General features: G+C 40.2%; 1 protein-coding gene across 1 annotated transcript in view; it reads right to left on the reverse strand.

Moving 5' to 3' along the window:
• DHX15 (DEAH-box helicase 15) overlaps positions 1–13897 on the reverse strand; it is a 46279-nt gene extending 32382 nt beyond the window's left edge. Inside the window, exons 1-5 of the mRNA XM_056348862.1 lie at positions 13671–13897; positions 7292–7640; positions 2680–2873; positions 1557–1716; positions 927–1145 (exon numbers count right to left, since the gene is read on the reverse strand). Coding sequence (XP_056204837.1) covers positions 927–1145; positions 1557–1716; positions 2680–2873; positions 7292–7640; positions 13671–13738 — 990 coding nt within the window. The 5' untranslated portion in view covers positions 13739–13897. The remainder of the gene's footprint in view (positions 1–926; positions 1146–1556; positions 1717–2679; positions 2874–7291; positions 7641–13670) is intronic.
• Between the last annotated feature and the right edge of the window lie 631 nt (positions 13898–14528).

Below are 14528 nucleotides of genomic sequence, written 5' to 3' on the forward strand. Positions count from 1 at the left end.
TTTGTACTATTTTTCCCCCTTGGCATAATTAAGATTGTATATGCCTAAAGACACTGAATTGTTCCACATCCTTTTAAGGGCAATTCTTCGAGAGGAGTGACTGCAAGAAGAATGAGTCAAAAAAAACCACCTCTGGCTAGCTGCGTTTCTTCCCACTACTAGAAATATTGTTTCTCCCCATTACTAGAAATATTATGTTCACACAGTCAAGTATACTTTCACAATATCTATGGGGTTTTTTACCTCTTCTCCATCTCAGTCTACTAATAAGGCCACTCAGAAGAGCCTCAAAGGAACAGATTAGAAAAAAAAAATCACCCCAGTTTATTTCAAGCAGACAATTTAAGATTTTCAGAAAATTCTCATTTCCTGACGTTGTTTACCTTAAGTGCTTTTGTACAATCCTCTTTTGCAAGGCACTGAGTCCATTTCTTAAATGTAACTCCCTGTATTTGCAGTACAGAAATACTAACATAATACTCAAAGCTATTCACAGAAAACAAAACCCAAACATGTCATTAAAACTACTACTGATAGCTAAGTAGCAGAACTAAAGTGTTATTTTTCAGACAGGTTGTACAATACACATCCAGAAGTGCAGTGAACTACGTTTTCAGTAAAAACATGGATGGTATCAGGTACCCAGAACTTCTGAATTCACATCAGTACAAACCTAGGGTTCATACTCTAGGCTTCTATTTTAGAAGTATATGAGCGAGATCAGAACTTTCATTTTAGAGTGGCCTTGCATAGCATATGCATATTACAGATACATACTATGCCCAAGGACCTGAAGCATATGACAGGTAGAAAGCCCCAGGTCATTCAAATGATAAACTAGAAAAGCAAACTAAACATTTCAGTCCACCCAAGCCACTTAAAACAGTTTCTGTATGAAACACTGGATTAAAAAAGGAAGAAAGTACCTCCTGTCCGGTAAGAAAGAGTAAGAGATCTCCTTCCTCTTCTTCACACATGTGAATTTGGATCACTGTTCGAATGGCAGCCTCAAGGTAGTCCCTTTCTGGTTCTGGAGTATAGAATATCTCCACAGGATGGGTGCGACCCGGGATAGTTAAGAGAGGACAGTTATCAAAATAGATCTGAAACTTGCCAGCATCTAAAGTAGCACTCATAACTATAACCTGTAGGTTTGGAGGACAAAAAAAAACGTTACTCAAGGTTAGTAAGAATTTGTGAAGTGTTACACATACAACATATAGTAGTAAGAAACTAAACTCAATTGTTGACTGATTTAAGCATGCTTGATCACCTGAATACAGCACCCTTATTACAAAGGTCAAAAAAAATTCCTAGTCAAATACAGAAAGGTTTAGCTACAACTATTTCTAACTTTCCTAGCATTTTCTGCAACAGAAGCTGCATTAAAAATTTCCTAGGGTTATCTTTCCAATACAGATCATCATTAGATCAAATAACAGTTGATCTACTTTAGTTGATTATACAAGTCAGCTAATGGTAAGCAAATACACAGTACCAAATTTGGTATGCCTGCAACTAGAAAGGACATGCTGTTGGATTTCATCATTACCGACCTTCAAATCAGATCTCTGTCTTACAACTTCCTTCAAAACTCCCATCAAAATATCAGTAGCCAGTGTTCTCTCATGGGCCTCATCAAGAATTATAACACCATAGCGCTCCAGCAAAGGATCATTCATTGCTTCACGAAGTAACATACCATCAGTCATGTACCTGAACACAAGCAAAAACAATTTCAACACAAATTTTATTTAATAGTCTGCTACAGAATCCTCTTCCATATCATTCACTAAGTTGCTTGAACTAAGCTTTTAATCAAGTTTTAAATAAATATCAATCAACCATTCTGAACAAGGTAACAAGCCCATTTTAAGTTTTCAAATAAAAGAGAAATTACTGCAAGCTGCAAGTGAAATCGGGGGGGGGGGGGGGGGGGGCACGGCTAGTGCTTCAGAATTAAAAAAGGGTGGAGGGAAACAAGGTTTTTAACAACATTTATTAACTGGTTTCTAGACTATTACTGGCAGATTTCCAGGTTCTACAGAGACAGGAAAATAAAGGCAAAAACACCCTCTTGAAATCCTAGACATACAATTTCTACAGTTGTTTCACCCCTTTTCTGTTTGCAGATTATCTGTTCATTCTTTTACTTTTCTGTCTCAGTTAAAATTTCTTTTTATACATTAACTTCATTCCCAGCCTTCAACTAATTCTATGAGCAAAACAGAAGACATCTTTTGATATAAAGGCATTATTCCTTGAACCACACCATGTATGTGGAATCCTTTTTAAGTGAGCATTCTGAATGTCATCTGCAAATGATGTATTAAGTGGGCCTGGTTCCACCTACACAGCACAAGCATCTACAACAGCCAACAACTAAAACACTAAGGATTGTGTCCCAGAGTCAGGTATAATTTTCACAGGGTGCAGTGATTTCTTTAGGAGGAATGATTCACTTTCAATTTTACTCAAACCCCACACTTGAGGTTTCTCTCAGCTCATGCTGTGGCTCCTGTCTCCCTTCTCCACTCAAAACACAGAAAGTGCCTGTCCGTAGATTCACTCCACTCCTCATTACTCCTTTCATAACTTTGCTCACTCTTCACTACCCTGCAAATCCCCCCGACCTCCACGCAGGCTGTGTTATACCTTTATCCAAGTTGCCATACTTACTTCAAAATGGTTTTTGCACTACTGCAGTCTTCAAATCGAATAGAGTAACCAACCTCCTGGCCCAGCATGACATCCATCTCATCAGCAACACGCTGTGCCACACTCATTGCAGCTACTCTTCTAGGCTGAGTACATGCCACTCCCCTTTTTGGTCCAGGCAATGATCGCATGTAGTCAACGCACCATTGAGGGATCTGTCAAGAATAAAATTCAGCTTTAAAACACGCTTCAAAAGGCTGAATGTAATCTGTAACTTTTGTATCATAACAAATAAATTTAGTCATAACTTCACTGAGATGCTAACTGCATGCACAAAAATATCCAAAGCATGAGAGCAGATAGACTACTTAGTTAAACCCAATGCCACTAATTAAAGCACACTCACATTAAATATGTGCATAGCCATCTTTGAAGTTATCAAGGAAATGCATAGGTTCACAATACATTTAAGCACTGTTAGATCAGTACCTTACATAGATTGTTCAGCAGCCAACATGCTCCAAAGCAACCCAAATTAAAGTTAACACTCAAAAAATGAGATCCATAGTACAGTTTACAGTTTTACAGTAAGCAAATCATATTTTGTAGCTTTAAAAAGTAATGCTTATTATATCTTAAGCAAAAAATTATTTTCACGATATAAAAATTGTTTTAGCCTGGAATCACAACAAATAAAAAAATAAAATTAATAATTAGTTATGTTCATTTAGTTAACTATTGTTCTTTTGAAATTTTATCAACCAGATATGAAAGCCCTGTTTTCATTCCTATGTTAGCATTCATTTTATCTGTCAGTCAGCTGTTTTCTGCTCATATCAGGAATCTGGAAACAGTAAGAATAATCCAAAATACGAAGCTTTAGAAATTCTTTTGATTAAGGTCAGTAACAGTGTGATGAAGATACAATATATTTCATATGTTATCAGTATGGCATTTTATGAGATCTCCAGGCACAACTAGTTCCAAGTCTACAGACAAAAAAAAAAAGATCCACTCTTCCTTAGTAACTACTTTTCAAGTACTCTTGAAAGCTCACATTTACAGAGGAAAAAAACCCGAGACTGGTTATAAATTGTACCAATGAGGAACAATAAGAAAAGCAGTATAATTTAAACTAGAAATTTTTTTCTTCGAGAACACTGTATTTCAACAGCAAAATGGACATAAGTGAACACTAAAACCTTATGCAAAACTGAAAATAGCAGTTCTTGAACACTGATAGCAGGAATATGAAACCCTGTCCTGTAACATACACACACTCCCCTAATATGCAGTGTAGAGAAAGGAATCGGCTTCCCAAGCCCCTAATAAAAACACAGCTCCAGGCATATTAAGTGAAGCTCCTTGACTTTAAACACAGCAAGTTCTGAAATAAACTTTAAAACAGCAGGTCTGTCAGGCCACAGCCACATGAAATAAAAATAATTCAGAAGTGGTTTTCCAGTAAACAGCAAAACCTACAGCACTGGTGTCAAATGTAAGAAAATGGCTACACAGACTTAGAACTCAATGTGTTGATTTAGATGACCATCAGAGTACTTTTCACATCCAGCTTTAAAAGACATACAAACGGTAGAAAAAAAATGGAGTATGGCACAACCCTTTTTTACTTCAGTTACAACCGTGAACATACTGAACGCTTCTTATAAAACCTAAGATGAAGTTAGCTCAACTCCACTGACACACAAAACCCTACAAATCACCAAAACCTTTGACTTTCCTTAAAAAAAAAAAAAAAAAAAAAAAAAAAAAAAAAAGCAGCCATTTTATCAGTATCAAAAGCATGAGGAATAGTTTTAGTTAGCACCATTTAACCTCAAGGACTTTCTCAATTAAGAGAAATTTTCAAATATAATCTCCGTAAATATCAGGAAGTAGGGACTACACATATACTGTGTCAGAGCTAAGATCAAAGATAAATGCACCAAGGGCTGTTAAAGACTATTCCAAAGTCAAAGGAAAGTCAAGTTTCTGAAGGGATAAAGAGCAAGATACAGAAGAGCAGTGTCCAGGCTGTTCTGAGTCACTTCAATTTATTGAAAACTTTCTCTGTTGAAAGTTACATGGTAGAATTCTTGGAATTTTCATTAACTGAAAAGGTGTCAGACTTCTACCCATATCAATTCCCTTGTGGCCTGCAGCAGGAGATTAAACCATACTCAGAATCACCTTGCTTCTGAATCACCCCTTCACCCGCCATGAAAACTTGCTGACAAAGTGGCACCCCTTACCTTACATCAACAACCATCCTACCCTTTATAGTTAAGGCTTTCAAGTGAAAGCAGGTGCTACTCTACTATTGCATCTACAGAAGAAATTTAAATTATTATACCAGCACCACATATGATCCCAAATTTAAAAGAGAGCACATGCTGCATTTATAGCAAGTACTTAAGCTCTTTCTGAAAGCATTTTAGTGCACCTGTTCCACCATGGAACATATCTGGGGAGCATTTAAAGAAAATAGTTAACTTGGAAAGTTAAGTTTGAATTACAAATCAAGCCATTGCAAATACAAGACTTGAAAATTAATAGTCTTGGCTTCCAACACACTACTTCAGTGCTTTGGGTTTAAGTCTATGTGGAACAAGACTTAGGAGATAAAAATTTTCTCAATCATTTCCGTTCTCAAAGCCATGTGTTTCCAAAACTGTGCACTCAAAAAGACTAAAGGGAAAACATGCACATTATCAGGGAAGGGACTTCACAGGCAGCAGCTCATTCTCAAAAATATTATCTATTACTATATAGCCTTCTACTATCACCATGAAAGGCAAGATAAACATTCTGGAAGAACAATTCATTATATATTTCAAATAATGCCAACTTTATACCAATAAAAGCAATCATAAATGGTTCAGGTACACCTTCAGTTTAAGTGGTTATGAAACCCTCTAATGCTCATCTTGCCCTGCTCAATATATATATATAAAAATATATAAATATTTATAAGAAAAACAACCGCTCCCCCACTGGTTTTAACACAGCACTTGATCACAAAAAGGGTATGACACACACACGCACAACACAAGGTTTTCATTAAGTGGCAGCAGGATCATTTTCAGCAATATGTTCCTACAGAGACACTCAACTGTTTCAACACATATCTGCAATCTCATAGAGTGAATTCAGAAGCAGCTGTGAAGCTTCCAAGACTGCTTATATGCTTGTGGTAGTTTAAATCCCATTTTTAGGAAGATGCCTTGGGTTTCTTAAATCCTTTCTGAAAGTTAAGGGGTAAGGTAGTAAGACAACTCAGGAAAAGCTTATGTGTGTGGAATGGCATGATAGTAAGATATATTTGAAGTTTAATTCACAATTATTAAGAACACATATTCTTTAAATCTTCAAATCGTGCAATGAGAAATGTTGTTTTCATATAGGTAAGTACAGATTTTTTTCACGTGAACGTTCAGAATACTCTCTCTTCCATGTAACTATATCATAAAACTTTTCTGAAGAACTCTATAAAATCCTGGTCTCAGTTTACACATTAAAAAAGCAATACAGATAATGCCATAAGGTACCTTCCAATCAGGACCCTGGTTTCTAAAATTTTTGCAGCAAGAATTCTTCAAATATTTCAGGCACAACTATAAAGGGTATCCAATGTACTACTTATGTCCTTCACTTTTTCTCAACATCCAAATTTATGACTGAAAATTAATTTTTGTAAGACTTACAGTAAGTTATCTATAACCCATTTTATGAAGACTAAAATGTCCTTCATTTTTATTTTCTGACAAGACAGAAGGTATTTTTTGGGTTCAGAACAAAGAACTTTTTTACATCACTTTTCCACACAGATTTGAAACACCAAATCAGAGAACAGATAGAAGTTTTCAGCAAGTTTGTCATGCTATAGATATGCAGTGGTATTCCTTAGATCTTCCCTGTTTACTGGTCCCCAAAATTCTTCTTAAAGAGTTAAAGCTCTTCTTAAAGAGTTAAAGGCTCAGCAGATCTGTTACCACTATTTCCAGTGCTAAGGAAGATTTTTAAAGCCATCAATCTACAGAACAATTGTGACTTTTACCTGCAGCACTGGGAAACTGACCTCCGAGAAGTTTCAGTACAAAGGAAACACCAGTCTCTTTCTCTCAAGTTTGACTGTCACCAAAACATGATCCAATTGGATCATGTCAGAATTGTATCTGACATTTCAATACCCTTTAAGTTCCTATCTGTAGCAGAAAGTTTCCTATAAGACTAACAAGTCCCTACTTCTGTAACATTTTACCTACTTTTCAGCTGCTATCTACACAAACAGCTAAAACTATTTGGAACCACTGCTTCAGTTTGTAGATTAGTACACTTCTGTCTAGGCATTAAAATCTCTTCCTTCACCAAAAAGGTTAACTACCAATCATAAAGCCTAATAGAAACAGGCCAGAGAACAGGACTGGTTTGTGAAAGGGGAAGGTGTTAAAGATTCTTCTCAGTTTTGTATTCATTAAGCAAGTAAAACATTCATCAAATTAGTTTTGGTCACTGTCTGTGAGGTGTCCTTACACAATGAATTTCAAGAAACCAAAGCAAGTTTCACTGCCTCCATACCTAGCAACAGTTCTGACCTTTCAAAAACTGCAGTATTATATAGATAAGAACTCACCTGTGTTGTTTTACCAGACCCAGTCTCTCCAACCAGCACAAATGACTGATGCCTAATCAAAATATCTGTAAATCTTTCTTTATATTCCCAGACAGGAAGTTGTAGCCTTTTTTTCAGGATGTCATAATATCGTGGTGTATGTGGTAGATTTGTGAAAGGGTTAATACTGTGTGGAATCATTGCTGGTTTTATAGTTGGTAACCCAGCAGCTGCATAATATGTAGAGTTAGATGTAGGTCGCATATCTTTTTCTTTGTCCCTTTCTCTGTCACGATCTCTATCTCTGTCACGATCTCTGTCACGATCTTTAGAACGGTCATCACGGTCCCTGTCCCGGTCCCGATCTTTCCTAAAATGAGTTAAGAAACACAGCAGAAAATGAGACACTTCAATATTTCAACGCAGAGTAGAATTTAAATACAACGCATCTGTAAAGGTATCTAGTACAAAGTGTATACAAACCAAGTCTTTTAAGAAGCCCTGTAAACAGCTGCTACTGGATGCTTAAGCGTCGACGTGTGCATGATACGTACGGAATATAAATACACGGTTATACTCACTGTACACAAGCACTGCCACAGTTCCCCTCATTAGAGGCAACACTGAAGAAAGCTATCACATGAAGGGAGCATCATCTTAACCCTCTTCATTTAATGACTATAAAGCATCAGCTGTGTGTTCTAGACTTTTCACACAATTCTTCTTATCCCTACTTGCTGCTGCTACAGAAACATAAGAGAACACTAAATAGACATCTTGCCTACCTAACAAGGGAATTATGCTAACCCACAAAAACTAACTCATGATGATAAGCAGGCCCTGAAAGAAAAGTTTGTTTGGTTTCTTAACATCCCACAAGTACTTTGAACTTTTTTTTTTTTTGTTCTAAGTCCTCCATACAATTCTGACACACAAGTTGCTGAGTCTGAAACCTAAGACTTAAAACCAGCTACCCAGTTCACAGAATCATTTAGATTGGAAAAGACCCTTAAGATCGAGTGCAGCCATTAGCCTAACACTACCAAGCGGTACCACCTTCTCGAGTATCACCTCCTACCACACACTTAAAACAACCAGCATTTACGTATTCCCATTTGTTCCAAATATTAAGTCAAAAGAAGTTCACTGCACTTGCAAAAGAACAAAAATTTTCACCATAGTTAACTACTCAAACCTCAACCTCCATCCTCAGTCTTAGTGACAGTTTCTGAATTGCAAATCCACCTACTTGTTCTTGCACACAATCTCACTCTCCCAACACACACCTGAAACGCTTGTAAAGAAACCCCCAGTTTGATCCAAACAACTATAGCTACATGCTTTTAATAAAACCCCCAAACTTACCCTAATTCAGCATTTTGACATATGCACCACTTTACAGAAACACATCACATTTTAAACCAGTGTAAGTCAAAAGATTAGTGGCATCTTTGCCAGGAAAACAGATCTTTTCAGCTTTTGTGCATTACGTTAACTGAAATCCCATCAAAAAGGCAAAAGAACAAACTAAGCCAACACCAGTTTTATAGTAAATGCTCACATGAACCTTTTTAGGAAGAGTCGTTAAGGGAAAACAAAACCTTCCTCTTGTCTTTACCAGCACTCAGGCATGCATGAAAGAATAGAGAGCAGAAATCGGTTGGCCAACACTCCTCTCCACAGCTTTCTTTTTAACATACGGCTGGCATTCAAATGTAACTGGTTAAGTAATAAGCCAATTCCTACCTACGGAGAAGATGCAGTAACCAAGATTATATTAGTACTGGTTCTATAAATTTAAAATCAAAACATGGTGCACACTGGAAACAACCACCACTCTTGTTCTTGCATACACAAATAAACTGCATGCTGTATTTTTGGTTTTGTCCCTCAACAGTTCAATCTATTAGGGCTTCAGAGACTGCTGCAGTAAGTTGGGTTTTTTAAGATTACTTATTATCAGCAAGTCTGTGTTTAAAGGAAGAAACATACAAAACATACCATTTACTGTCACCTACCTAACTCACTTGTATATAGATTTTCCTAAAGCTTGGGACACTAGACTGTCTGAAAATTAAGGTCCTTTCAGACCATTTGCATGAATCTGAGATACCATAGCTTCAACATTACTTCTGATATGATCAAATGTTGTATAAGCTAGAAATCTCTTCTTAGTGGACAACGGCAAGCAGGTATTGCAGAACCCAACAGGTTCATACTGTCTGGTATGGAAGTTTACCCCCTTTACAAACAGAAGGAACTAGCCTCTATTATGCTACATGCTATCAGACTCTTCGACCATTGAGAGTATCAGACAGGAATAAAGCTTTGGACTTGTAGTTAATGAGCTACTCACAATCTGATTTTAAATATCTGCAGGTACTGGGATAAACAGGTGGCTGGTCAGACAATAACATCATTAACAACAAAAGGAAATAAAGGCATAAAAGCAATTTAAGAATGGTAAAGTCAGGGTGAAACGCAAAAGCCCGTTAACAGCACACACTTCAATGAAAGAAAGAGTAAGACATACTACTAATTGAGGGATTTTTGGGGTGGGGGTTTTTTGGTTTGGGGTTTTTTTTTTTTTTTTTTTTTTTTACAGGGGGGTGGAGTGTGGTGGTATGTGTGTGCTTCTGAAGGATTTTTATTCTTTACTGCTATCTAGTCAAAGTGTAAAAAATCCACATCAATAAAACTATTCCATAATCATTTATTTAAGCAGTATTATGTCAGAATCTTCTACATCAGAGCTCATAAAGCATACCTTCAGGTATACTTAAGCCTCTCATAAACCAATGCCACTGCTAAAACAGACCCACACTGTTGCCAACCCTTCTTGCATGCTGGTATAAGCATTTCAACAGTCTTGTGAAGAACAAGCCCTCCTTAGACTCCCTCCACCAATGCTAATTCTAACTCAGGTCAGTTCTCTGATCTAGTCTCCCAAACACTCACTTGCAGTACAAGGGAGAGGGCAGCACGTCTTCTGTGTTGGTAGCAGTCTGTGTGGGCTTAAAGCATGGATAAAAATACAACCTCAAGAACAAGACAGTAGATTAAATGGACTAGAAATACAATCCAGAATGGAAGGTCCTGTTAATCCCCCATTTCTGAGTTCCTTCATTGAACTCTTAAGAGCTGTTTAATCATACAAGTAAGAAAACAAACCCATCCAGTTCTATCTACGTTTCAGAAGTAAAGCACTACTTACATGTTCATCAGAGTTGTGTCTGCCTCTCCTTTTATAACAGAAAGAGAGAAGCAGGGGCAACCAGATCTCAGCATAGAAAAAATAGAACATGTCCTCACAAGCTTACTCTCTAACATCATTTTATAGTAGTATTTGTTTGTTTTTCCCTAAAAATGCTTGCCACTCTCCCGTTATTACTGAAACTTCGCAAACATATCCAGACTCCTTTGGCCAACAAGAGAAGAGGAATGACACATACGCTGCCATACAAATTTACTATATTTCTAAAGATGCAGCTTGGTAGTCCTTCATTTATAAATTGTCAAATTCGATGTGCTTTTCATTATTGCACAAAGAAAAATTATCTCAAACCCAGAAATTAACAATAAAAGGATTCGAATTTAATCACATTTGTCTTGTGCCTGAATCCCGTAACAGCCTAAATTATCAGAAGGGTGTTAGGGGTTTTTTTGCTGTTTTTCAAGCAAAGTAGTCTGGGCTGATTTCACTTCCTTATGTCCACACATATATACACACGTGGATACAAAAGAAATGTTGTAGCACTCACTAAATCCAAGCACAAAAAGCATATAAAAATGAAAATGGAAACAAAGGGCACAAGGTAAAGCCACTGATCATCACAGTGAAAGTTACACACATCTAATAGAACATCAGTGCTTTTTTTCCTCCATTACTAGATACAGCAATTGTTGATGCAAGAAAGCCAATGCAGCTAAAGGATGGTTTCTGTTCTGTTCTATTAAAAAAATGAAGTACCATGAGTCTGAACTATACATCCCACTAACAAGAACTGAAATTAAGTATGTGTGGGAAAAAATTAACAGATTTTAAGTAGTATGTATGCAATTCACACACTGTAACCAAAAACCTTGCATACGATTCCCATCTTTCAAAAAAGTTTTTGCTTCATAAATTATACAAGATCACAAGAACACAGATGTGCTGATGCTTATGGTTACACCAACAATTACAAGCCTGTTGGCCTGGCATCGTTGCCATGTAGAGCCACACATACCATGACAGGCTTCAATTAAAAAGGAACTCAAACCATACAGGGTAACGTGATACAACGTTCATATTTGGTCAGGTGGTCCAGTTTGAATGCAAGACAAATCACTGTTCAGTTTATGAAGTGCTAACCATCCAAAGGGCCAATTCAGCTTAACCCACCTCCAAAACCAACTAAACTGCATTAAGGCGCTCTCAACACAGAGCAAGACATGTACATACATGCTATTTACACAATTCTCTCTGTGCATCTTACTTAGAGCCTTCCATAAGCTGTACACCCAAACTACCCTAAAATAATTCATGACAATGTAACATTAGTATGGCTTGTGCTACATGAATTAAAATTTCAAGTAAAATCAGAAATAATCATGTTCAAAAATTATGCTTATAGTGACTTGGTTTAAGTCTTATGCCACTTAATGCTTTTACTGGCAGAGGAGGAGGGGACAAAGAAGGGCTACAAGACCAGCACTTGCATAGATTTTAGGTGCCATAAAAGTCAAAGACTTCTGGTTAGAAAGTTTTACTACTGGTGGAAACTCATTACAGTACATACAAAATGGTAAGACTAAGGGTTCAGGATGCCAGGAAATAATCAGTAAAAACAATGCCAAATAAAACCATACCAAAACCATAAAACCCATCAACATACAAACAAGGAAATACTGACCTGTGATTATTTTACAGCCAACCCTAACAGTTGTACCACATTTAAATAGTGCCTAGTTTTGGCATGATCATTTGAAAGTTCTACATAAAAGCTGCACATGTACAACTTTTCTGTATACCCAGAAGAGCTATTTCAACTTTTGGCAAATCATGCAAAAAGGTATTTAACGAGATAAATACTCGATACATTTACTTAGAAAAAAAAAATAAGATTACAGTGATCCTACATACAGCAAATAAATGTTCAATAATAAACTTTCATTTTTGTTTAGCAGGGGAAAATGCATCAAACCCTAGAGGCTAAAAGCTGAAGTTATACAAGCTCACCTTTAAAAAAAAAAAGGGCAAGTTTTGCAAAGACTATCAGTGAACACTGACTGCTGCGGTAGACTTTTAGTTATTGCAAGCTTTGAGAACAAGATGAAGTATTTTCCTTAGATAAATACTCTAGCCCAAAACAATGCTGTTGGACTTCAGAAATGGATTAATTCACGGAAGTCTTTTGTGCTCCATCAAGAAGGCCAAACTAGATAAACACTGTGTTTGTGTTCCTTGAGACTTCAGAAATTTACTTTAAAAAGCCACCCGCCCTCCCCCCACCCAATTAGTGGGTAGGAGATTATGCAAAGGCGGCTCTAAAACAACTATGTCTAAAAGGACATGAGCGTATAGTCTGCGCTCCTGCAATTTCATTAACGGCAATGAAAATCTGCTAAAGCTTGTGCAGTACAGTCCTAAAACTTTAACCTTTGCAAAACTAAGGAAAAAATCTAATCCCTCCCCTGACCTCTACCTCAAAACTCACCTCACCGTCGATTCTTACTTCAAGTAAAGCATATCCCTGCCGGTTACTGTAAGACGTTAACAAAAGAATAACGTCCCTACCAGGGCAGGCACTAATTATACAGGCGGAACAAATCTCAAACTGACCTCTAGGACCACATTTAACAGACAAAACTGGAAGGAAACAAACAAAAAAGGAACGAGGTCGGGGGGTGGGGGATAAATAACGAAAAGAGCCGCAGACAAAGCCGGGCGCGGGGGAGTGGGCCTAGCAGCGCGCCGCCCCCGGTCCGCCGCGACGGGAGCCCAGCCCGCCCCGGCGGCTCCCTCCCCTCCCCTCCCCCCCCCCCCAACACCGCCACACGAGGCTCTCCCCGCCCGCTCCCCACCTCCGCGCTGCCGCCATCCGCCTCCCCCGCCCCCACCAAGGGGCCCGGCAGAAAGGCCGATCGCGGGCCTAGGCCTAGCGCCGCAGGGAGCTGCCGAGGCTCCCGTGCCTGCCCAGTCGAGGCGGCGCCGCCGGGGGTTCGCCGCGCAAATGCGGCTGCTGTAACTCTCTCCTTCCCCCCACGCATGGCGGCCGCCCCGCTCCCCGGGGAGGCCCAGCTCCGCGAGGAGCGGCCACGGCCTAAGATAGGGAGCGGATGGCGCGGGAGCCGCTGCGATCCCCCATCCGCCGCAGGCCGCGCTCCTCGGGCCGCGCCGGGCCGCGCCGACCCTTACCCGTCGGTGGTGCGTTTCTTGCTGGAGCTGTAGTCGTCCCCCAGATCTAGGCGGTGGCGCTTGGACATGGCGGCGGCGAGCGGCCGCTCGGTGCGGCGGGCAGGCGGGCGGGCGGCGGGCCGGCCGAGGCTGGGTGCGGCGGGGCGCGCTCTCCGCTCCTCGAGCAGCAGCAAGAGCAGCGGCGCCGCGAGGCCAGGCGCAGCGACTAAAATGGCGGCCGGAAGGAAGCGCCGGGGCTGCGCGCGGCGGGGTGACGGCGGGGGGGGGGGAAGAGAGTGGAGTGCGCGCGCGGGTCCGCCGGCAAAAGCCTTCCCTCGGCGCGCGCCCTCAGCGGCCGGCCCCGCCCCGCGCGCTCCAACGGCCGCGTGGGGCCCGCCATGGCGGCGGCGGCCGCGGGGGTGGGGGCACGCGGCGCGGGCGGGCCCCGCGCGGGGCGGGCTGGGCTGGGCTGTGGCGGGGCCGCCCTGTCAGGGCGCGGCCGTCGCCGTCGGTGCCCGGTAAGAAAAAGCTGTTTCCGCAGCCCGCTCCGTCCGCCCGGGCACGCGTGCCTCGGGACGGCCGTTGTCGCGGGGGGAGCTGAAGCGTGGGTAGCTGGCCTTGTAAACCTCTGGTTTAGGTCGTCAAAGGCTGCCCGGGCTGTGTCAGCCTTGCGTGTGTGGAAAGAGGCAATCTTTCACAAGTCCTTCATAGGAGTAGAAGTACGAGAAAACCCGGGATGTCAAAGCTATGTGCTGTAAAAGCACATACAGCCTTTAACTACGCAAACGTTAAGAATAAGCGTTCATGGCAGTTTATTTCATGAGGAAAAAAAATTCCCTTTCAGAGACCCAGAAACACAGTTAGTACTTTTTGGCACTT

This window comes from Falco biarmicus, chromosome 1 (assembly GCF_023638135.1).
Source record: "Falco biarmicus isolate bFalBia1 chromosome 1, bFalBia1.pri, whole genome shotgun sequence".
Lineage (NCBI taxonomy): Eukaryota > Metazoa > Chordata > Aves > Falconiformes > Falconidae > Falco > Falco biarmicus.